This window comes from Brachyistius frenatus, unplaced genomic scaffold (genome assembly GCF_029030835.1).
Source record: "Brachyistius frenatus isolate BFR_SWC_R1_liver_20210118 unplaced genomic scaffold, ASM2903083v1 Contig_149, whole genome shotgun sequence".
In the NCBI taxonomy this organism is placed as follows: Eukaryota; Metazoa; Chordata; class Actinopteri; family Embiotocidae; genus Brachyistius; species Brachyistius frenatus.
The window spans coordinates 79,317-105,283 of record NW_027210748.1 but is presented as its reverse complement, the minus strand read 5'-3'; the positions used below and the strand labels follow the sequence as shown (position 1 = coordinate 105,283).

The following is a 25,967-nucleotide window of genomic DNA, read 5'->3' as shown; positions in this document are numbered from 1 at the left end:
CACCAGGAATCTCTCTCTCTCTCTCTACCCGTCTCTAAGGACATCCCATCAGCCCCAGTGTCCACCCACAGACCCTGACGACAAACCCAGCCTGCTGATTGGCTGCTGGATGTCACTGAGGGGAGGTGGGGTGGAGGTTCATGAATATGTATGAACCATAACTGGTTGATATACTGCTGTAGAGAGGAAGGGGAGATGATGGGAGGAAGGAAGTGGGGGGAGGAAGAAATAAATGGAAGACAGGCAGGGAGACATGCAGGAGAGAGAGGCAGAAGATGTGTTGGAGGAGGGGGAGGAAAAAAAAAAGGGTGGCGAGTGGGAGGGGGGAGGAGAAGGAGGAGAGGTAAAGAGCAAATGATGGACGTCGAGGGACGAGGAGGGACGGAGCGAGGAGAGATGAAGGGACGGGAGGAGAGGAGCGGTATCAGGAGGATTCAGAGGACACTAATGAGACAAATTAATCATACCACACACACACACACACACACCCCTCCCCCCTCATCTTAACCCTGGAGAGAGCTCTACTCAACAGTGGTGTGTGTGTCGCATGATATAGGCCAGGCAAGAGAGGGTAGAAAAAAATCTAACACACACACACACACACACACACACACACACACACACACACACACACACACACACACACACACACACACACACACACACACACACACAGTGCGGAGCCCCTGGCTGCCGTGCTGTGTAGGATGGGATTATTTATGTGATTGGATAAGTGAGAAAGGGGTCCCGGAGGACAACGCCATGCATTCATTACACACAAAAACACCAGGGGTGTGTCTCTGAGAGGGGGCGGAGCTGAGCGTGACGCGAGTCAACTCCTGTCGTGATGCTAATGTGGAGCTGGAGGAAGTCTAATGGGGCATTCAGATGTCATACACACAGAAGGTCATAATTTAAAACACATCCTGAAAGCTTAAAAAAATAACTTTTTTATTTTTATCTTCCCAACTGTGTATATGTATTTATCAGTTACTGTGCCTGGACCAATGTATGTAAGACTTCATTTTGAGCTGATGTTATTGAGACTTTTTTCACGTCAGTAAACAGAATAAGTTTTTAAGAGTCTTTGGGGATCCGAGATGTTCAGACTGCAGGCGGATCTGATTTGCCTCTCAAATTGGGTCTTTAGGACAGACAAATTATTATTAGTAGTTATTCGCAAATGCCGGACTGGATGTGGTGTGTCCAGACATCGCCAACCTGTCTGCATGGGTTGCTATGGTAACGTTAGATGCACAGCTACGCTGGTGACACGGCTTTTGAACACGGAGGTGGCAGCGGACAGTTTATTTCTGTGTCTGTCGTTGGACTGTTGTTGTGCTTCACAGAGCTAAAATCTGCACTCTGACAGCGCTGCTGGTGGTAGAACACCAGCTGTTTAACACCAGAACTTAAAAAAACTAAAACAAAAGACTTCCTGCCATCAGCCAAGACACATGTATTATAGTCCTTAGTAGAGTGGTTTCATGTGCATTGTGTTCCAGACAAACAGAGCTCTAAGTTCAGAGACAGATATTATAGATAGAGAGATGATGGTCATTTGGACCACAGGTTCAGATAAGAAGGCAGCTTTATGTGAGGTTGGCATTATTACATACAACACACATGTTGGTATCTGTGTGTGTGTGTGTGTGTGTGTGTGTGTGTGTGTGTGTGTGTGTGTGTGTGTGTGTGTGTGTGTGTGTGTGTGTGTGTGTGTGTGTGATTACCTCCTCCACATTAGAGGCAGTCTTGGCTGAGGTCTCCATGAATATCAGGCCGTGTTCTCTGGCAAACGCTTCACCTTCCTCCTTCTTCACCTCTCTCCTCGACTCCAGGTCACTAAAACATAGCGATGCAGTGACACGTATGCAGGAAGTAGGCAAAGTCAAAAAGATGGCAAACTGTTGATCACATGTATCCTGTTATGTGCAGCAGGATTAGTGCAGTCAATTATTTAGCACATTTAAATAGAACAAAGTTTAACACAACAACAAACAGAATTAAAACGACCACATAGACTTGAAACATTTAAGCCATTAAAGACAGATAAGAAATAAAACTAAATTAAAACCAATATTACTCAAAAAAACAAGTGACGTAAAGTGACATTTGACCAAATATGTACAAGAAGCTAAAAAGTGTGACCACTTTTCTCTGCTGTAATAAACCATGATGACGTATCAATGCTAAACAACAGTCAGACTTTGTTGTTTCGATTTTTATTAATCTACCAGCTCTGTTGTTATCTGGCTAACATGTTTATATCATTTTTATGTAAATACCAACATGCTAAAACGTAAACACATCCACCTCAAATCCAACAAAAAAAGTTGGTAGAATTTATATCTGATTTCAAACAACAGAAATGAGTTTCAAGGTGTGTAATCGTATCAACAGCTGCACTTTTATTTTAAACATAACTTGGATAATTTTCTTACATAATGCTGTTATGTAACCTCAAGTGCTGTGTGAGCGAGCGGTTTTGTCAATAACCAGCTGATGTGTGTTGCACAAGTGAACTTCCTCATTTAAATTGGGCACGAGTGTGTGTTTATTACAGTAGAAACGGCCCTCAACAGCAGCACTCTCTTAACGTGCCTTGATGTCACACAGCGGTGTGTTATGTAACCTCAGGTACACGTTTAGACACGCACAGCAAAAACAAAACAAAAAAGCAGAAGTGAGTTCCTCGTTCAAATTTCACCAGAATGAAACACTCAGCTTGAAGTAGTTGGAAACTGTTTGCTTTGGTAAACTCTGGCCATTAGTATACGGCCCCATGTTCACTGATGGCGGCCACACATTACTGGTGTAGGGCAGCATGTACCCACAACAACAACACAAAGATGTTACCTCTTGTTGCCGATGAGCATGATGACCATGTTGGAGTTGGAATGTTGGCGTGCGTCCTCTAGCCAGGTCGTCAGGTGGTTGAAGGTGTCCCTTCTGGAAACACAAGCACAGATTTCTGCTGTCATTTCGACGGCACTCTGATGAAGCTGAAAGCGTTACCGAGAAAGCGCCCGTTGTCACGGAGACGCACACACTGATGCTACATTTTACAGATTTTACTTTCCCTGATGAAATGGTGAATGATGTGCGTGCCACTTCCTCTTGCATGAATTTAAACACAAAAACCTGTCATCTCTCTCTCCTTCTCGGGTAAAAATAAAATAGCCTCATTTAAAAATAACACATCAGTGCTTGGAAGCAGTTCAGCTGGCACTAACTGAGACTTTACTCTACGATCTACTGCGTTAGTGAAGCTTTGTTACGTTTCACAGTGAACAGGACCTTGTTACACTCACAGACTGGATCTAAAAGTGTTCGTAGTTTCCAGGTCTGTAAAATGGTTCTGATCCAGAAGAGTCTTCAGCTGCAATACCAGCGAGTGCCACTAGAGGTCGGCTCCAAAAAGCCTCCGGCTCCATAGACTCCCATTCAACTTCTCTCATCAAATCCAAAGTGAATAAAATGTGTCCATCAGTTATCTCGGTGTTGTTAGCTAAAGTCACTCCTTCTTATTAGTTTTCTGGAGGTCCATCTGAAAATAATCCCTCATTCATTAGAAAAGAAGGTTCAAGAAGACCTGTTTTTGGGGGCGTGTCTGTTTGATTGCCGCTTGGTTACACATCATCAGATAGCAGTGACCTCTTTGTTTTAGCTAAAGGCCCTTCGAGTGGCCACTAGAAGTTGTTTTGTCCACAACAGTAAAATGAACTTCATACAGTTGACCGTATTTCCAGATCATGTCAAACAATGAGGCCCACGATTATTCTTCTGGGGAGCACAAACATCAAATGCATCCCCATCAGGCCAGCAGTTGTTTTTTTAATTTTAAACAGAGGAAGCCAATGGAGGGGAAATGCTGAACTCATGGGAGCGCTGGACAAAAGGTCAGAGGACCAGGAAATGGTTAGGAGTTAACCTCTGGGGACCATGAAGACCAATAACAGTCTGGTCAGGATCCATGAAAACAAGTTTCTCTGGATCAGACTGTTGGATAGACGAGAGGCAGTAAAGGGCATGAAATCACAGTATCTTAAAGTATTAAATGGTGCTGTGAGTGACAGATTGGAGGAACACAACGAATGGACTTCTAACAGGCGGAAACCTCTGGTGCAGATTGTTTTCAGGTGTTTTCTAAGACGGGTAATATCTGTCTGTCAGTCAGTCCACCCTTTGGTCCATTTTTAATTATCTCCCCAACAGGACCTTTTGTACTGACGACTTCCTCTGAAGTTTCGTCTGCCACCACTATAACCTTCAGACTTATTTATCATTGTAATTGCATATCTTACTGATTAAAAGTCATTGGATGCATATCTGTAAAAACGGGTTTAAAGTATTCATGTCCATCTCACAATCAACTTTAATCACTCCTGGTGTTATTGTTACCTCATGTCCTCATCAGGACAAAGTTGTTGTCTTTTTTGGTCCAATAATTTGGTTTATGACCAAATAACTGTATAACTGAGGACAATCCATCACTTCCCAGCTGTAATGAATGTGTCGGGGTCTCACCTACATATTATTATACTAAACTCACCAGGACTGTTAACATGCCGATGTTAGAATTCAGTACATTCAGTATTTTTTGTTAACGATGATACGTAGTTTTGTCTGGTGCAGCTGCAGAGAGCCAGACTGAAACCCCTCACATCATGAAGTCTAACTACAATAATCACAGAAAATACAGCCGTGGAGCAGAGTGTTTCTCAGCAGCAGGTCACGTAGCTCATATATCAACATACGGAGCTGTAGATGTTCGCAGGCTAAACGTCGCCACTTGACAGGAGAGGTGAGTCCAGGAGGACTCGCAGCTCGTTGAGACATGTCCCTGATAGCAGCAGGACAGCGAGGACAAAATATATGCTGCTTGACTTGATTTGTCCTAATGACATGAAAAGTAAACCTCAGGAACACGCTTGATGTTGATGATGGTGAAGAATCCTGAAGGAGGGTTTGCACTCAGAGAAGCTAGCAGCTCTCAATGTGGGAAAATAATAATAAAAAAAACAAGTCTTAAAATCCTGCTATAATATTTCTGCTGTCCCGTTCTGGTCTCCTCTTTCCTGCTGGGGACTTTCCGCCGAGAGGAAAAGATGCTCAGGTGGAATGATGGGGAGACTAATCCTAGTTTCTCATTGTACTGTCCCCCCCCCCCCCACACTTCAGCTTGAATGCGTATGATTGGCTGTGTTACCTTGTGATGTCATAGACTAGCAGTGCTCCCGCTGCTCCTCTGTAGTAAGACCTGGTGATGGACCTGAACGACTCCTGACCAGCCTGCAGAGACACACACATATATTAACACACACAAATTGAAAGTTGAATAATTGAAGACTGGTGCAGATGGTTTTGGTTCTGGTGCAGCCCGACTCAACCGGCCTCCACCATGTATCCTCCAGCCTGTCCCATTTATCATACATGTTGTGTATCAGTCCTGCTTCTCTCGCAGAGTCCAGCTCTGGGTTTTCAGCGAGCTGGGGGACGAGGACAAGACAGAGCCGAGCCTGTAACAGGATACAATGGACGTCTCTCTTTCATTCTCCATCTATCTGTCACAATTCATTTCTGTCTCTAACCTCTCAGGCTCTCTACATATAACCAACACTGAAGGTTACGTTAGCACTATATGGATCAGACTCGGAGCCTTTGGGTCCTACTGGACAGTGTGTCCGTCTCTCAGCTCACCTGGTCCCATTGTCATCCCCTCAATGACTCACCTTTTACTGTCTTACTTCCATCACTCATCTTTTTCATTCTTCCCCTATGAATCCCCGGGCCTCCCCTCTTTCCATCACTGCTTTCACCATGTAGCCTTCTTACCCTCCCCCTCCTCCCCTCCTCCCCCCTCCGATGCGATGTCTATTCATCCCCCGTCTCTGTCCGATGTACAGTAACAATGTTGTCTGTGTTCGTCCAGGCCGGAGAAGAAAACAAAACAGCTCTCTATCCCAGCAGCTGCACTGCTCTGACCTCATCTGAAAAACCAGACAGGCAGTCAGACAGGCAGGCAGTCGCTGAATCACTCAGCGAGTCCGAGGACCCGGCTGCAAGTCTCCTGGTCAGTGAAGGTAACCGGGTCTGAGAACTAGTCGGTCGCTAAGCAGCCTGCCAGGTAGGGTAGTCGGCAAGAAAGCCATTCAGATGCTCAGTGAAGCGAACAGCGAGTCACCCGGCCGCGACAACGTTCAGTCAGTCATTCAGAGACCAGCCGAGCAGCCAGTAATGCTATTAGTGAATAAATGATAAATAAGGGTGAGAGAGAGGGAACGCTGTGTCTGTCTGCCATCTGGCCAACACGCCTGTGTGAAGAAACACATACATGCACACACACTTATTCATATGGCAAGTGCAGCCTACACGATGATCCGAATGCTGTCTCTGGCTGTGTGTGGTACAAATCCAGTCATCAGTGGAGGGCCACGGATCCGGGCCGGTTTTATTTGAACCAGGACTGTTCGTCACCAGCGAGGTGAAGGCAGCTAACTATCAGGTAGGAGAGACAAGGAGCAGCAGTCTGAGACATGAAGCCCTTTTCCTTTCACTGCTCCACTCACACTGGGACGAGGTTATTAATGGAGCTCTGACTCCACCTGCTGGTCAACTGGTGAACTACATGCAGAGAAAACCAAAAGCACAAAACACTCAATATTGTGGAAACACAAAGGCACTGGACGTTTTACACAAAAGAAAGTTCATGGACATGAATTCTGGAGAAATTAAAGTTCCTGCAGAAGCACTGCAAGTTTAGCCCTCAGTTCATCACAGCTTACTGCTCCACATCAGGGCAGATGTTGGTGGTGGTTACGTGACTATAAACTGGTTTTCAGACTGAAGATCAACAATCAAGAAGATGAAAGTCTGGATTAAATGTACATTTATGGCTAATCTTGAGAAACAACGAGTTACGGCATAACGTCCACTGCCGTCTTAAACTATAAAATCCATTCCTGTTGGGAAAAAAAAACTTCCTCCCTAAATTGTTCAATTTTATAGACCATTAAAAGTAATGTAGACATGAAAAGACGTGATGTCTCTATAGCAAACAATTAACCGAAATGCTTCAAGATAACTTGATTTAATGTCTTTATTCATCTTAATCCTCCTCTCAGCTCCTGAATGAGTTTGTTTTGTACTTTCATTGGACTGTAACTGCAGTGCTGTAACATTAACCCCCCGTTATTTACTAAGTCCTGATGACCTCTGATAAACCTTAAAACATTTAGACAGTTACTGAAACATGTTTAACAAACAGGAACCAGACTCCTCGCAAGAGCTGCAAGTGAGGAGACTTCTCAATCCGAAATTTTATTCACTTGTATGGAAAATGAAGCCCAAAGAGGATCTAATACAGAATTAATTCAGAAAACTTAATATGATGATATTAATGAATACTATTAATGATAAAGGAGGCCATGTCAGTCACAAATTACTTTCTATATCAATATTCATCCTATTGAATTACCAGAAATGCTGTTTGTCAAATAGAGTTCAACACTAAAAGGTGAAAACTGATTTAAAAACACACAAAAATTCTCTTTCAACAAAACCTTTTTTATATTTTGGGTTTCATTCGTTTTTGGGGACCTCAAAAGATCTGTAATAAACCTAAAAACAGAGGGTTTTTTTTAAACACATGCCGGGAGGAACGTGAGCTTTCTTGTCATCAAACAGGGCTCTGAGTGTGATGTTTTAATAATCCACTGTGCTCCTCAAAAGCTGAAATATTAGGAATTCACTCCTATTCACTGATGAAGATGAGCTTCAAAAATACGTTTTCAGATTACTTTGTATTTAAATATATAAACAAAAAAGTCAAAAGTGGATATAAAAGATAATTAAAAACATGAACATCACATTATTTAAAAAAAGAAAAACCTCAAGTTGATGACCCCTAATACCTGCATTTTATAGACATCAATACAGTTACAGATTCACAATTAGGAAAATAATGCAGGATTTATTTATTATTGTGCAGTTATCAACGTGCCACCGTAATGAGAAAAAAGATATTCAAGAGATATATTACCGTATCCCAGATCTGCAATTTGATCTGTTTGCCATCTATAGTGATCATCCTCGCTCCGAACTCCACCCCTAGACAGACACAATCACAGAAGGATGACGGTTAGCCACAAGACTTCATCAAGAGGTCCTGCTGCTTATCAATCAACCATATTCATGTTTATTTATTACTAAAAGGTTAAATATTAATATACATTAAATATTACTCATTATGAACAAAATCCATTTGTGTGTCAGAGACAAAGCAAACAGAAAGAAGACTGAAACATTCAAGGTTAGTGCAAACAAACAGTTTTTCACTGCACATGGTGACACCGAATGTTACACGACAAGCTGAATGTCCCTTTCTCCGACGACGAGACTTTTCTTAACAGCTCCAGATCAGCAGATGGATTTCATAAAGACGCACCATATTGGACTTTTTGCCAATATGCTGATATTCTCCAACTCTTTTAGGCGGTTGCTGATACCAACATATGCACATATTTGTGTCCTCCTAATCACAGAGAGCATCTCTTATGTAGTACATATATTATATATTATCACGCCTCCTCTGACTGTGACGGCCCGCTGACAGATGCTTTTCATCATGTACACATTCACTGGGCAAAATAAGAGAAACACTTTTATTTTAATGTAATACTTTCTTCTTAATAAACTATAAGATTCATCCTACTTAGTCAGAGCATTTAGTCAAGCAATTACATAATTAAAGCATCCTTTTATCGACGTAAATGTTCACTGTGGGCCGGTGAAGATATTTCATTTTAAAGTATTTATAGGTCGATACCAAAGACATGCCAATATAATATCGTGCATCACAAGGATTTAAAAGTATTTGCCTTGGCTAAGGAGGTGATGTTTTCAGTGTGATTTGTTTATTTGTTTGTCTGTCAGCAGGATTATTGAAAAACTACTGTCTCCATTTTGATGAAAGTTTGAAGGATGTAGCACAGACCAAAGAAGAACCCTTTACATTTTGGAGCAGATCTGAATCTCGCATAAAGTAATCTTTTGTCACTTTTATTCACATAGAGCTTTAGGTCATACAACTTAAAATCCAATAAATGGTAGTTAACTTTAATAGAGACAAAAGCTCGGTCATTTTAGAAATTGAATGACTCTATATCACAATACACATTCACAGGTAATCCTCAGCAGTAATCTTGTTGGATGCACGTGTACTGGCTCAAACTAAATACAGCAGGCAGTCGTTGTGGAGCACTCAGGGACTGAGGTTCTGTTGGGGAGAACCGGTACACTTATAACATCACTATACATGTTAAATGACATAGAGGAGAAACGACTGCCCTCCGAGTTCACCCTCTGAATTTCTGCTGAACTCACAGATCTGCTCCCACACTGTCCTGACGTTGGTCCACTCCACTTTCAGCCTACTAATTAAAAGCACCAGATCTGCTCTGACAAACAGTCGGTCGGACTAACGGCTTTCACACAAGCCGATCTGGACCAAACAGGCACCAGAGGAATCTGATGGTGATTCTGGCTGACCTAATGTATTTTGTAGGTTCTGCACTATATTAACTAGCTGCTGTACAAATCTCATGATTTACAGATCACACAGAGGAGACATGCTGTTGGGTCGTGTCTGACTTAGACCACTGGCCCACCTGGATGTACCAACAGTAATGATGGACAATTGATTTAGCATAGCAGATTCAAATTTTGAGTGGCAATATGGTACATAGATGCCAAGTATTCATATTTATTATATAAATAAATAAATAAATTTGTCAGGTGGATACAACCTTTATGACTATTTTTTCTGCTATTTTATCATATAAAACCGATATTGATACAATTTTCCTTTGTGGACATAATTTACAGTTTAAAAAAAAGATAAAATATTGCAATACTGTACATTACAGTGTTCGCAATATTATCATATTGTCACTTAAGTTTTATGGTCATGTGATATCGCTGGGCCTCTGGTGATCCCAACTACAAACAGATGTTTTTAATTATCTGTAGGAATATTATAGAAATATGACACAACAGTTATGATGACATTTTCAACTTTCATTTTGGAAATCTTAAAATAATCTGTTTAAAGGCACTCCAGACAGCATTCACACCCTTTTTCTTATTTGTGTTCAATTAATTTTAAATGTATAAATGTTTATTCACCAATCTCCACTCAAGAACACGTAATGGCAGCCACACTACAGCAAAATCTCCTAAATTTAAGAAAATATTCACAATCAACATCAGATTTTCTGTGACTGAGTCGAGATGAGATGAGATTCCTTGCTTTGTGATTAAATGTGATGTAATCTGAATGTCAGCAGGGCGATAGTGAGCTCCACTCTGCTTATCTGAGATAACATTATCTTTCACTGCAAGAAAGGTTCATGATATCATTAATTTATAGCTCATACACGCACAACCCAACGCAGCTAATTACTTTCACTCTTTTAGCCTGTTAGCTCCGGCTGTACTTCTTATCTTTTGTTATTTCTTTATTATTATTATTCCAGCTGTATTTTGGACTGCTGGTGAACCAATTTCTTTTTAACATGCGATATTAATTACATTTAAATGAATGTGCTTTCAGTGATGATGGGGACATGAGGATGAGGACGGGTGCTCTTACCGATGGTGAGGTCGTGAACTGGCTGAAACCTCTTGTCTGTGAACTGTAGTAATAGACATGACTTTCCCACACCTGGAATACAAAAAACACAACATTAGAGAGGGGCTTAATGCAAAACGGCCGAACCGCGACGCACACACACACACACTCATAGGGTCATATCCTGAGATTAAAATACCACACATAACAGAAGTGACCCAAACAATTCCATTTCCAAGCTGTGAACTGCCACACGGAGCAGAAACACGCTGCGGTTTGTAAGTGACAACTCTCTGCAGGGAGTTACAAATCTAAAGCAGTAATTACTGTTAACACACACAACCTATTCACATCTAGTATGAGGATACTGTCCGGTTCCAGCAGGGAGCTGACACACTTGTTCCAGCCGATCCTCAGTCAGCCCCGTTAACTAACTGTTCACAAGCTAACTGACCAGCTGGCTGCTTCGTATGTGTGATGCCACTGCTTTTCCAAAAGGGCACTAATGAATCTGCTCGTTACAAACACTGCGCTACACACAAAACCATTCCTGAATGTTGAAGAGTGCCACAATAAACCACAGTAAAATAACAACATGATAACGTTCATTTCTTGAACGAACAATGTTTAGATTTTAGAAAAGTAATAATGTCATGATCAAATAAAAAACATTTTAACAGTATTATGAAATATTTGTGTGGTTGAATACTGTATGTCAACAGATTCTCAGAAACACATCAGATACAAAAACAGTGAGCTGTGACAATAAACTGGATATAAAAGTGTTCGTAGTTTTCAGGTCTGTAAAATGGTTCCGATCCAGAAGTGTCTTCAGCTTCAATACCAGCGAGTGCCACTAGAGGTCGGCTCCAAAAAGCCTCCGGCTCCATAGACTCCCATTCAACTTCTCTCATCAAATCCAAAGTGAATAAAATGTGTCCATCAGTTATCTCGGTGTTGTTAGCTAAAGTCACTCCTTCTTCTTAGTTTTCTGGAGGTCCATCTGAAAATAATCCCTCATTCATTAGAAAAGAAGATTCAAGAAGACCTGTTTTTGGGGGCGTGTCTGTTTGATTGACAGGCCTGCGGTGCAGTCAGGTTACAGCTATCGGTGGGCGGGACGTAGTATCGTCAGGTTTCCAATCAGATCGGTCAGATCCACCTCTGGCTCCTCCTCCAGCTTGTCCAAATATGGTCACTTCCATGAACAGTAGTCATAGAAACAAGGCTGCATTAAATTACATCACCAAGACGAATCCAGCAGCGCTGAACTCAGCCTGTCATCTTGATGTATTGAATTTAAAGAGTCTGGCCTCAGAGGATAATGTACTGCTGCTCCTGCTTGAGGAGGAAAGTCTCCATGTCTACTGGAGATGTTTTTGATTGTAAAAAGTGAAGCGAACCATCTTCACCTGATTTAATCTTAGAGCTTTTAAAAAGGCCAGGAGTGTCCAGCAGATTCAAGAGCACCAGGAAAATTGGTATTTAATGCTTTATTCTGCAGATAGTAGTTTATGGTATATGAGCCTTCAGGGTTAAAGGTTAGGAGGTGCATTCACATTTGCATGTGTGAGAGAGAAAAGCAGTGGATCGGGGGAGGGGGGGGGGGACAAAGAAGATGCTCAGGAGATGGAGAGTCAGAGAGTGACAGATTGAAGGAGGTGACTGAGAGGGACGTGGTCTTCCTCCTCAACGGTTTCCAAGGGTCACCATCGCCAGGCAGTGGTTGTTGCTAGGCAGGGGCTGTGTGATGATGATGTTAAGCGATGGAGGGAGCTCGAGGAGGGATGGTATATAAAAGGTGTGACAACCATGTCATCACCACCTCCATCACATTTGTGTGTGCAGTCAACACACACCTGCTTACAGCAAAGTCTTACAGACAAAACATGAAGCAGTTCAGGTGCCACATGCGACTTTTCAGCTAAAGCAGTCATGATGCTGTTATCAGAACATTGGTTCCCATTTCTAACCGAGAGGTAACAGCGTGATGGCTGTGATCAGCCTGTAATCAAAGCCTGCTGCGACTCCACATGGAGAGAGAGGCTATAGTCATAATCAGAGTGAGGCCTATTATGTATTATGTTTCATTGGAGGAGGCCAATCCTACACGTTCTCGCTGAGGGAACAGCGCATCATGGTGAAGAGATAACGCTACGTTTGGACAGACCTGCTGGGCTGAAAACAAAAAGAGAGCAGGTTGACCGGATTATCGTCAGATGGAATATTTAAGCGAACACCAGTCTGACTCAACAGATGTGAAGCACCAACCGACGCTCTGCTTCTCTGTCCTGTATCACCAGGTACAGATCTACAGCAGGTACAGACCTACAGCAGGTACAGACCTACAGCAGGTAAAGATCTACAGCAGGTAAAGATCTACAGCAGGTACAGACCTACAGCAGGTACAGACCTACAGCAGGTAAAGATCTACAGCAGGTACAGACCTACAGCAGGTACAGACCTACAGCAGGTAAAGATCTACAGCAGGTACAGACCTACAGCAGGTACAGACCTGCAGCAGGTAAAGATCTACAGCAGGTACAGACCTACAGCAGGTACAGACCTGCAGCAGGTAAAGATCTACATGCTGACGATGGGAAAGGATTCACAAAACGTAGATGGCATACTTCTGGTAAAAAGAAACATAAACCAGGGCTCCCTTCTTAGCACTACGACACCTGCTTAATGTGATTTTTCCAGGTAATGTAAAATGGTTTAACCTGTTGTCATAGCAACAAGTCCTCGGTGGCAATGACTGCCACTTAACTTGTGGACATCCACAGATCAATACTTATGTAATGACATGTTTCAAAGGACAATGTAGGCTGATGAAAAAAGATCCTCAGTGTTTCAAAGATTAGGTTATACTGGATAAGTGACTGTAAGGAGACGAGAAGAGACAACAGCTGATTTAAAATACTGATGTTTAGCAGATATAATGGTTCTCCATATTAATTAGGCCTGTTAGCATGCTAGTTAGCATGCTAATTAGCTCTAGACACAAAGTACAACTGAGGCTGAAGGGGCCGTTATTGGTTCTGCAGATGTCTAGTCAAAAACCAAACTACTGCACATACTGACATTTACCTGCTGTTGGCAACCAAATGTAAAACCAAAGAATCACCAATATTATTGAGCGTTTTCATGGCAATCTAGTCCACATTTGTCAAGAAATCTCCCTCTGGACTACATCGGTGGGACGACCAACCAGCTGCCATTGCTAACCCACCAGTGTGGCTAAAAACCCTTAAAAGTGGGGGGAAAAAAATGGACGAAGAAGAACAACAACAACGAAAAACAACTAAAGAGTCAATCAGTGGTGCTGAAGCTAGCCAGTAAGAAGCTGCTCTCCTCACTTACAGCAGAAAACTTAACCTTAAGCAGGCCAGTAGACTGACCACAAATCCTGCTGAGGAATCTGACGGCAAGTCTGACAACATGAACTGGTCTATTGTGGCAACTAATCTAAAGCTTGATGTGCCATATGACAGAAGGATGTAAGAACTCTCACACTCTGGATTAAAACCAAAACAACCTGTACAACCAGAACTAGAAGAATTTAGAGAAGTTTCTTAGCGCAGCTTCCTACTCTGAGTGAAAGGATCCAACTTGAACACAAGTCTGAAAGATTTAAAACAGTTTGGATTCATTCAGGTTTTACCCGTCTTACTCAGCTTAAAAAAAGTGACATCACATACTTCTGTAGACCAATCAGGATATAGAAATGTCTGAAGCTGATGACAGTAGGGTTGTTAGGTCATTATCAGCCCTCATGAAGCAGATTACTTAAGATTTTTGAATGTTGTACATAATAATTAGGGATCTTTTAAACATTTTAATTGTTACTTACACAGTTATTAAAGATGTGGTTTGTAAGAATGAAATCCCATCTTGCAATACCACTTTGTGAAATAGGTGCCGATAGCGAGTCATTGTATTGTTCAGTCAGTCTACCCTCAATTTTATCAATAGGATATTTTTGTTTGTTTTCTAATGAATGAGGGATTATTTTCAGATGGACCTCCAGAAAACTAAGAAGAAGGAGTGACTTTAGCTAACAACACCGAGAGAACTGATGGACACATTTTATTCACTTTGGATTTGATGAGAGAAGTTGAATGGGAGTCTATGGAGCCGGAGGCTTTTTGGAGCCGACCTCTAGTGGCACTCGCTGGTATTGCAGCTGAAGACACTTCTGCATCGGAACCATTTTCAGACCTGGAAACAATGTCCACTTTTAAATACCATCTGTGGGAGGCACCTTTAGCTTCTATTATATGAACATGCTTTAGTTCAACTCCTGATCTGTTTCACTTGTGCTTTGAGTGATTGAATTAACAAACGCATCCTTAATGTTTGTATTGGGCACTTTTCACAGATATCTGGAGTTTCATAGACCAAATAAGTTATCAATTAACAAAATCTATACAACTGATAATCGGCAAATGATGGATAATGACAAAATATTTTAGGTACAGTTAAATAGTAAATACAGACAACTGTTTGTAGACGAAAATTTCATATAAATTAACCTTGACATGAGATTTAACAAGCAGTTGGTGAAGAAGAGTAAAACTGAGTTAGCAGCTACTGTCAAAGAAGACCAAACTTTAACCACAATACGGCTGGACTGCCGGCTGCCGAGGATCCCTGTTGTGGGCCGATACATGTAGACAACCAACCCAGGATCATCTGTTTAAAAGTTTCTGTGACCAAATGGTGGGTTTCCCTAATTTTTTACTCCATATCAAATATTCATTTATTTAAGTTATAGTATTGTTTTAATAGCTGCATTAACCTTTAATACCAATAAATCCCTCCCAGAAACATGTCTTAGGGACAACTGATACGTCAAAAAGCACCTCATAATTCTTGAAATGGGGTCAAAACGCACAAAAAAAAAAAAGGTTTGTCTCTGGAAATGTGCAGACTACCGGCAGTGTGCCTATTTTTAGAGGTTTAAACATGTACAGAAGCTATAATTTTCTGTTTGGACTGAGTTTGTCTTCCTGTCAACCCGACCTGTGGACAGCTTGGCTGGAGACCACTGGAAAGTCCATCTTAAATCAGAATTCCCATATTTTTATATTACTCAGAACAGTCCAATCAATAATTATTTATTTCTGGGAATCCCTGCTGCTACTCCGCTGCATCGTAAAACAAAGTCTCTTCCCCAGAACTGAATGGAGACTGAATATGCTTATTTCATCGTTTTCACCGTGACCTGGATCAGGGGAGATCGAGGTCTTTACGGTGAGTTTCTGCCATAAAGCAGCCATTCCCAGACAGCATGGACCACCATGGGAACCAGACGTCTATCTGGAGGATGCTTGTGGGCCTTTAAAATAATAGCTGGAGAATTATTTGCCTTGACTCAACATGGCAGTTCCATGGTTACAAACAGACACGCTTAAATGCAACATGTCATGGAGTCCATGAATAAAAATCGATGATAAAGGACAGATAACACACGGCAGTACAAGGCAACAAGCAGGGAATCTCTATTGGTGTGCAGGAGGATGAGATAAAGACCTGACAGGCTGTTTCACAAACTAGGGGTAAAAAAAAAAAGAAGAAAAATTCTGATTATGTAAAACAAAATGTAAAACCTGACATTCCAGCAGACATCTGTCAAAACACTTTAAATCATTAACAGTACCTCAAGATTTTAGTCAGTTCTAACAGAAATACATAAACCTTGTTGGTCACAGCCTCAAAGATGCTCACTGAAAATGGGGACGTTGGTCTCTGGTAGTGTTTTACAGACAACACTCACATAAAAATACCATTAAAAAAAACTAAACTGTCCTTCTAAACGATGTCCGATGTCAAAAACTTGGGAGGCCGATGTCATGAAGAATTTGGAAGAAGCAACGTCCTTTACGCTCACCAAATAAACGATGAGTCCAGGTTGAACAGAACCTGACTGACTGCTTGTTCAGTCTTATATTACCATCAGCAAACACCTTGACAAATAATACCTCTCCACACAATTCATTAGGTCGCATCACAACATACAACAGTGCACAAATGTGGCCCCTGAAGGTTAGCTTCCAGCTTAACATGATCTGTGTGTTTATGTTGCACACGTGCAATTTCAACCAGCGTAACTATTGATCTCTCAGAAATCACATGATCTCGAATTAGCAAACCTCCTGCAGCTTTGGGTCTCATCACTTTCAAAGCGGCAGCATTTGCCTTTTGCCTTTATTGTCAATAACTCGGCATTGGGAGTCAGACAAGTCTCCCTTCTTCAAAATATGAACACAAGAAGTGAAACTTTAACGATGAAAAAGTGTATCTTTTTTTAACTTGTTGAGCCGTGGTCTATTTATTGTTCAGAAGAAAGAACTGACATTCGGTTCTGGAATCAAAATGCAAACTTTTTGTTCCTGCTGTGAATGACATCTCTCTTTTTACCAGATGTGTCTTCTTTTTTCAAGTTTTACTTTTGATGCGTTTCTTGGATCAATGTGACTCAGAGTATAGCCAAACAGACCGCAGCCAAATCGTGTGGTATGATGTAAAATAGGATCAAATAGTTCCTCCTCTCTGTGGGAAACAATTAGGATATAAGATTTTGTGGCAACCCAGAGACACATTTTGGAGCAGTTTTAAAAACTACTGGTTGTGTACTAACCACCCTAAACATACAGGAAAGGAAAATGTCAAAGTGCATCTATTGGAGGTGCAAAAATACTCACACACTGTAAAATCTAACGCAACAACACACAAACTCTGCAAGAAAAACAATCTTTGTGAAATGTTTCGGCCCCGCAGCCCCCTTTTCTACACAACATATATAAATATATATGCATACACATACGTACGTACAACAGATACTGTTCATGAAGGTGGATCACACATATGTGCATTGTCACCAAAACAGAGCAGAAGTGTTTTTCTCAATGTTGTATTATGACAAACATTAAAGGGCAGTTGGTGACTGTTAAACTAAAACTTAGTTAGGCAATAATTTGTGCTCTTATTTCACTGAGAAAACCTGCACTCCTGTAGATGTGAGCACTGCACAGGAGGAGTATTTCTGTTGTGGACATATATGTAATCAAAACAGGACCTTGGCTGCAGCTGTCCTTACCACTCACTACTAGTGATACACAACAACAGCAGGCAAAACATGAACCTGTTTCACAATCACACTGAAGTAAACATGCAGCCCGCCACCATCCAATCATCTGATCACAAAACAACCAACATATAGAGTCTCTCCCCAATATATTGATGAACTCCCACTGTAATACATCTATCAGAATTTAATCCTCTAACCTGATGATGATTAATTGGTGCTTTCTTGGCAGAGAACAACTATTGGCCTCCTGGCTGTATATCTGAGGAAGGTCTTTGGTTTGCTTCCCAGAGGTAAACGATCCCATCACATTTCTCAATCCAGCTCAGATGACTGCTGTTTTAACCCTGTTTGCTTTTCTGACTGCTGCTCCATCTCTGTAACCCAACAGCATCAGAAACGCACCTGCTGGCTCACTGAGCTCAAGGACCAGGGCCCTCCTCAGCCCAGCAGACAGCATCTCCTTATCCCAGGCTTTCCCTTCAGCTGGCTACTGAATCTAAAATATACAACAATCTGAGACAGACAAAACACAAAGATGAAAACCCCTCAACGACTCCAACCACCGAGCAGAGATGTGGAGAGAAAGTAGAGCTCCTCTACGCCATCTCAGGGACGAGTGGAGGCTTTAGCTTGTGGTCCTGGCCTTCAACAGTGAGAACCCGAGCTCATGTTGACTGTGTGCTTTCTAATGCATACTGTAACAAAAACACGTCCCTACTATTTTATTTATCTTATGTTTAAAGATCCAGCGGCGCATTAATCTGCTGTCGTGACAGTTGTTTGCTAACTATCCAGTGGAGCCGCTAATGCTAGGCTAGCACCCCCACCCTCGACGCAAACGGACCAAAGGCCTCCGTCCTCGGCCTGCCGGCGTCAGCAGCTCCGCTGCGGGAGGACAGGAGCAGCTCGGGTCCAGGTGCCTGCACTGTCAATGTGTTTTAAATACTATACAAGTATGTTTCGAGTGAGACCGTGAGCTGCCGTCCCTCCCTGTGTCCCTCCCTGTGTCCCCGTGTCACTGCTGGTCCACGTCACTGGACTGTCCAACACTGCGGAAATACACCGCGAGCTAACAGCTAAGAGCTAGCTGAATGCTAACTAGCAGTCTAGCTGGCACTTTGCTGCAGCTTACCCGTGTCTCCAATGATGATGTATTTGAAGAGGTACGCATACGCCATGGCCCCTGGGTTTGTGCAGTCAGCTGTCTCGACCGTTACACTTTCGTAAAACCAACCGCGAACCGTGTGGAGAAAAAAAAGTAGCTGACAAGCCTGTTAGCCTGTTTTTCTCTGTCGTTGCTCAGGAAGGAACAATAAACAGCCAGAGCCTCGGTGACGTCACACGCTCCGCCCTCGCCACGCTACAAAATGATGTGTTCAGGGTCCGCTCGGAAACTTGAGATGTGTTTCTTTACTCCGCTTCCTTTTGAAATAAGAGAGTTGGTGTGCACTTTTCTTTTTTATATACGTAGGCCAATACTTGGAGATACTATTATTTATATTATAATATAAAGAAAACATCATCCTCATATAGCCCTCAAAATATTGACAAATTGTTACAACACAGGTCGGTCTACGGTCACTGGCGGCCTGTAGTGGCTGCATAGTTGACCACACGTTACACTTACACTCCCCATTTCACGGACAGAACATAAATGAGGAAAGTCATCCCTTTTTCCCCCTGATTTTTAAAAACAACTCTTTTACTGTGTCTTACATCACAGGCTGCTGTGTGTTACATGTGTGAGGGTTCAGGCAAATCGTTTTTAGGAGGCTAAATTGTTTTGGCTGGCCACATGCAAACTGTGCCCAGATCATAAAGTCAAAGTCTGTAATTCAACTCTTGGTCAGCCAGAGATTGATGTCTCTACAGTGGAGAACTACTAGAGTGTGACAATGTCCTGCCATCATGTGTTTTATTCTGACTATAGTTCACATCCTGTTTAGTAACCATGGTGACATTGGAAAAGTTGTATCTTTTCTACAAAGAGTTAGTGGGGGATACAACATCTATCAGACTGTATTTTCAGGCAAAAATTGGTTATGGTGATGTCCTACCATCATGTACTTTTTTAATAAAAAATAAATTAAAAAAAAATATATATATATGAAAATACAGGCTGATAGAATTTGTATCCCCCTCTAACTTTTTTATAGGAAATATGAAACAACTTCATATTCACCAGGGTTATTAGACATGATTTGAAGAACCTACAAAATAAAACGCAGGATGGTTGGGTATCATCTGTGCACTACAGCTGGTTATAAAGAAGTTTAAAACCAGCTCCAATTGCAGCAGATGCTGCGTACACACCGATGCTTCCGTATTAATAACCTATTGATCTCATATATAATCATTTATCAGTCAGAGGGACCAAACCAGTACTATAAATCCCAAATATGAAGATACTGGTAAATATCTGAGTAGAAGAATGGTTGGTGAATGAAGTCCTTTCATGAATATGTTTGTAGGCCATCAGAGAAAAATGAAAACCAAAGCTGATCTGAAACAATATAAAATAATTCGTTTTTTAAGTGCAGTCATTAGTTTGAGTCTTTCTGCCCGTCAGGTATTTTGTTTCTTGCCCGTGTAAATGTCTCCCCCCCTAGAGCTCCCGTCTCTCTGTCTCACTAAACGGCTGCAGAACCTTCTGGAGATGTTCAACAACTCCACTTCAGGTTTTCACCCCAGAGACAAACAAAGCTGCACATTTTGGACAATTTACAAAATGTTAACAAGGTGGTTTGTGACTCAGGTCTACTGCAGTGTGACTTCACCATTCGACTCCTTGTTCCCGCTTCACCTCCTGCCACATGGACGCCCTGTTCTACTGCATCACATGTTTATATCACTACTTACATTAAAACAAGCCAATAAAGAAGGAACAAGTTAGTCATCAGGTTTGTTCGATAAATTCAACCAAATATCTCAAAACATTACAACACAAAGTAATAATTGGTAGTTAATAAATGTGTAAAACAAACAAGAGCAATAAATCAATAAAGTAGAAACATTAAAGAAAACTAAAAATTAAATCAATAAATCAAATAATAAAAACAAAAATGCAACACATTTAAAATACAGTAATATGTTGGACTGAAGACAAGCGGATCATCTCAGTGGTGTCTTCACTGCGTCGGAGCGGCCGGAGCTCAAACTGATGTTTCAGACTGCTCCATCTCCTCCTGGGGGAAGGCGGGTGTGTGTGTGGAGGGGAGGGGGGGGGTTGTTCCGAGGTATCCAAATATTCAGTTCCATCGGTATTGGAAGGACAACATGTTTTTATTTAGTTCCTATTATTAAGCAGGTTTTGACAGTAAAGGGCTGATGACTCTCTTTCTAAGAACAACATCTGGACTGCAGATCATCCAGCGACTACTCATGGGGACGATTTTATTTGCTGGATGATTCACACTAACAGGGACATTGTTCCTGTAGAGATGCATCAGTCCTTTTGATCCTGAACATGTTTCAACTGAAGACAGTCCTGATGTGAACTTTAAATCTCTTCCTCCATGTTCTCAGTCCAATAAACTGCAGTAGAAGGAGATTCTTGTGAGCTTATGACCTCGTGGCTGGACAGACTTGAGTGACCTCTCCGGAGGACGACCATGAGGTAGGACAGACTTGAGTAACCGCTCCGGAGGACCGCCATGAGTCAGGACAGACTTGAGTGACCGCTGCGGAGGATGGCCATGAGGCAGGACAGAGTTGAAGAACCTCTCCGGAGGACGACCACAAAGCAGGACAGACTTGAGGAATCTATCTGGAAGGCGACCTCGAGGCAGTACGGACTTGAGTGATCCCTCCGGAGGACAACAGTGTGGCAGAAAAGGGAGTCGACCACGAAGGCCGAGATTCACTGGGAGGACGGCAGAAAGCCAATGACGTATATTCATTTGGAGGCCAGTAGGGGAGCGTTGGCTAAGGCAGGACCCCTCTGGGCGTAGAGCAGGAGGTCGTTGGCAAAGGCGGGACCCTTTCGGCCGCAGAGAAGGGAAGCGTTGGCGGCGAAGGTAGAACCCTTCCTGGCGCTGAGCTGGAGGACGTTGGCGGCGAAGGCGGGACCCCTTTGGCAGCATAGCAGGAGACCGTCGGCGGCGAAGGTGGAATCGCTCCGGACCCCGAGCTGGAGGTGTGCTGACAACCCAGCCGGAGGCAGGAGCAGGAGGTGCGGCATCGACCTAGCCGGAAGCAGGAACTGGAGGCGTGGCGTCGACCCAGCCAAAGACTGAGGCAGGAGGCGTGGCATCTGGATCTCTTGCCGGGGTTGATGACATTGATTCGGAAGCCGATGGAGAGGCTGGAGAGGCTGGAGATACTGAGGCTGACTTAGGCAGTGATGCAATTAAGTCTGAAGCTGCTTGACACAGGTACTGCGGCAGAGCAGCGGTGTCAAGACTGGGCCACCCCTGTGAACCACGGGGGTTTCCCAAAAACCCCTCTAGGCATTTCCTTGGTTTGGTCATGTTATTCAAAGTCTTACAAACAGAGGGTATAGCAGTCAGCCAGGACCGGTCTGTCACTACAGACTCCATCAATCTGAGACCTAACAAGTGCTAGTCAAAGTCAGGTTTCAGAACATCAGAATAAAATGATTCCAGAGCAGACCTCACCACCATGAGGTCGTATGTGAAATAAGTCTCAGGGGATGGAGAGCGTGGCGGAGCTTGTTGGCCGGACATTGAGACATTAATTGAGGCAGTAGCAGGGGGCGTGGCGTCGACCCAGCCGGAGGCAGGAACGGGAGGGACGGCATCATCGATCTGGCCAAAAGAGAATCTGTGGTGGTTGCCGGGGCCGAAGACTCTGTTGGGGCTGAAGACTCTGTCTCAGAGGTTGAGTCCTCAAAGACTGAGGCTAGGTATGTTGCAGGACCAGGACAGGAGCCGGCAGACTGGCAGGACCGGTGAACCCGATGTCACCTCCTCCTGGGGGTTCCCAGAAGGCCAGGCGGGTTCCTTCAAAACCTGTTTTGGGTTCAACTGGGTAAGCTCCGGCGGGCCTGATTGGAACAGAGTAATGGTCTTAAGACCCGAGTCTGCGGCTGCTGGGTCCATACATGGTCGGTCCATTACGTTATGTGGTGCGGCAGGACTGGACCCAAATGCAGACACAGAATCGAGTTCAGGTACAGAACAGTCTTTATTTACTGGTGGAGGATGAATCTGTGGCAGGCTAGCAGGTTCGATAGAGTGTGTGGTCTCCCGAGGTCCGAAACAGGGCAGCAGGCAGGATAGAGTGTGTGGTTTCCCAACCCGGCCAAAAGCTAGTGGCCCGGCGTTGGTGACTCGTCTGGAGACAGGAACAGGAGGAGAGTCCGTAGCGGCTGCGGGGGCTAGAGAGTGTGGCGGCTGCCATGGTTAGAGAGTCAGACAGAAGAGTGACAAGAGAACTGAGAAACAAACAAACATACGGCAACTACCTCACAAATAATATGAAATCATTATTTGAGGAAAACTCCTGTAGTGTGAGATGAAAAATTACACAAATGTGAGATTTGGGCCTGAAGAACATCGTATTGATTCAAATGCTGCAGCAAATATTAAAGATCCCCTTGAGAGCTGCATTAAGACCAAATTAGTGTTACATTTTTATGTTTTTTCCACAAAACAAAATCCTTAAAATTACATCTACTGCATCGCACTCATTATAAATCACAGAGTCTGCACATATGCAGATAAAATGTATGTCTACAGTTTAATAGGTGGACACCAGATGTCTCGTACTTCACTGTGAAGTCCAATCTAACTGGATATGTATTGCAGATATCCATCATTGAATCATTCCCTGTCAAACAGCTTTTCAGACATCCACCGCGACATTCCTCCTCGGACAAATGGCGCCCCTTCTGACATTTATATGTGTGATGTTTCTCGATAAAGTTATCTGCAATAACGACAAGTGTGACTCCAGTGTCTGATATCTTCGATTTCATTCTGATGAGTCATAATTCCAGATCGAGATATCTCCAATCGGAGACCTCTTTAACTTTCATTCTGCCCAGCTGAAATGTAATTACAGAATAAGGTTTTCTGTCGAGCATTTACTGGTTCCAGCTTTACACAGGACAGGATTCACTGTTCTTTTTTGTGTTTCACATTACTCTCTTTGGATTTTGGACTATTAGTCAGACAGGGGAATGACAAAACACATGAGGAGAGGCGATCGGGGAAAAACAAAGGTAAAACATACTAGGGTCAGACAGAGAGCCTAACAGTACCCCCCTTCAACGGGAGCCTCTTGGCGAACCACCAGGCTTGTTGGGGTTTTGACGATGGAAGCTATGGACCATGTCAGGGTGACTAGGGTCAGACAGAGATCCTAACAATAGAATACAAACCAACAGTATATAAAGCACTTAAATTAAGCACCAATCTTTAAAGATGCTGTAAAGTAGAAATGAGTTTTAAGTTTATCACACCACAGAAGTATTGGTTGTTCGCAGTTATCGGAGCATTTTCCTCTGAACTCTGCTCGGCTACGAGCTCAATAGAAGCTAATTAGAACGTTAGCTACCATTTCATGAGAATACCGTTATTCTACACCGAGTAAAATCACGTTAGCGGTTTGCACCGCGGACTAAATATTGCAGAGTTACTGTGGAAAAGTTATTTAGTACAATTATAACATGCACACAGAACTTACACTGAGTGGTGAACTGCTGGCGGCAGCAGATGGTGCCGGTGCGACCGGGAGATGAACGGCCGGCAGGGTGAAGCTCGGTTCGGCTCCGCGCTGCAGGAGAACCGGTGCGTCCGTGAACTCCGTCCGTCTCCGGTGGAAGTTGGTGAAACTATCCGTCATGAAATGGTCCTTGCAGACGCGGCTGTTGGTGTTAATCCTAACGTCTCCTTTAGCTCTTCATGAAATCAATCCACCTCTTTTTCCTTTCTTCATCAGTAGGACATTTAAACAGCGATGCAGCGCTGCTTTGGAGGTTCTTGCATCCAGGAAAGATTCCCTTGGGGATGGAGGGAGACGTCCTGAAGCAGCTGATGTACAATAACAATCTGACTACAGCAGGAGTAGAACTGAAGTCCAGTGGGATGACCTCTTATGCAAATGAGCTCCAGGCTTTTATAGCGTTTCACTGTGTGAGAGGAGGAGCCATGCAGAAGGTTATATAAACCGTCTGTGATCTGACGTAGTTGGTTGTTGTGACGTAGATAGGTTGTTGTGACGTAGATAGGTTAGCTTTTAGCCCCGCCTGAAAAAACCTGACCTGAAGATGGATAAGAAACTGTCCAACGGTCTAACTCCACATTTCAGTGCGACAAAGTTTTCAAACTTTGCACATGCTTTCAGCAACTCATTTTACACGTATATAATGTACTGAGAAGCAAATCTTGGAATTTGCTTTGCAGCACCTTTAATAAGTACAGCAGTGAAATACAACTTTTTTGCAGCAGTAATAATATTCCTGCAGAAAGACTCTTTTTACTTTGGATACTGTGGTAGTAGGGCATGGTTTGGCTCAGCTGCAGGAGGAACTGTTTGGGGGATTGATTCAGGGAATGGTGCCTGGAAGAGGTTTAATTAGCATAGCTGCAGTGAATCTCCCAACATAAAAGAACCTAGTAGGACACCGGACGGCTCTCACTCCTGGGGACACTGAGCAGCAGGCTGGCTGTGGCATGTGCTCGAATGCCCGGCAGGAGAGCACAAGTGAACTAAGAGGTTGTTTGTGTTGAATAAACACATTGACCAACTCTACTGTGGCTGGTTGTTGTGCGTTCGGACTGGAAGAACCCTTGGTGACGGCAAGTTGTCTGTCACACTGGCACCCAAAGTGGGGCCCGGCAGACAGCACATGGACTTGGCGGTCATCGCCCTGGGGCAGATGCTGAGGAAGATCGTGGCCAGGCAGAAGGACCACGCCGAGGTCAACAGCGGGATCCTGGTGGCATTTCAGGCCCAGGCAGAGAGGCAAGCTGAGGCACTCGAGCCTCTTCGACATTGGCAGGGGTGCACCTACATAAGATGACTGCAGCAGACGATGCACAGTCATTCATCAGCATGTTCAAGGTAATGGTGGAGGGTGTGGCTGGCCAGCGGCAGAGCGGGCAGCCCTGGGGCTTCCACCGGCAGCCAGAAACAGCTACGCTGACGTGAGGAAAGCCATCCTGGACCAGCTGGGACTTTCACCAGAGGAGCATCGACAGCGGTTTCGCGAGGCCAGGCTGGAGCCCGAGGACTGGCCCTTCGCCCATGCCCAGTGGCTCAGGGACGCTGCGGCCAGAT

At 43.3% G+C, this 25,967-nt stretch overlaps 1 protein-coding gene across 1 annotated transcript in view; it reads right to left on the bottom strand.

Moving 5' to 3' along the window:
- Nucleotides 1–19,060, bottom strand: part of rab2a (RAB2A, member RAS oncogene family) — a 28,250-nt gene extending 9,190 nt beyond the window's left edge. The window contains exons 1-6 of the mRNA XM_069715833.1: nucleotides 18,856–19,060; nucleotides 10,652–10,723; nucleotides 8,042–8,109; nucleotides 5,210–5,292; nucleotides 2,857–2,949; nucleotides 1,731–1,842 (exon numbers count right to left, since the gene is read on the bottom strand). Coding sequence (XP_069571934.1) covers nucleotides 1,731–1,842; nucleotides 2,857–2,949; nucleotides 5,210–5,292; nucleotides 8,042–8,109; nucleotides 10,652–10,723; nucleotides 18,856–18,901 — 474 coding nt within the window. The 5' untranslated portion in view covers nucleotides 18,902–19,060. The remainder of the gene's footprint in view (nucleotides 1–1,730; nucleotides 1,843–2,856; nucleotides 2,950–5,209; nucleotides 5,293–8,041; nucleotides 8,110–10,651; nucleotides 10,724–18,855) is intronic.
- Nucleotides 19,061–25,967: the final 6,907 nt, after the last annotated feature.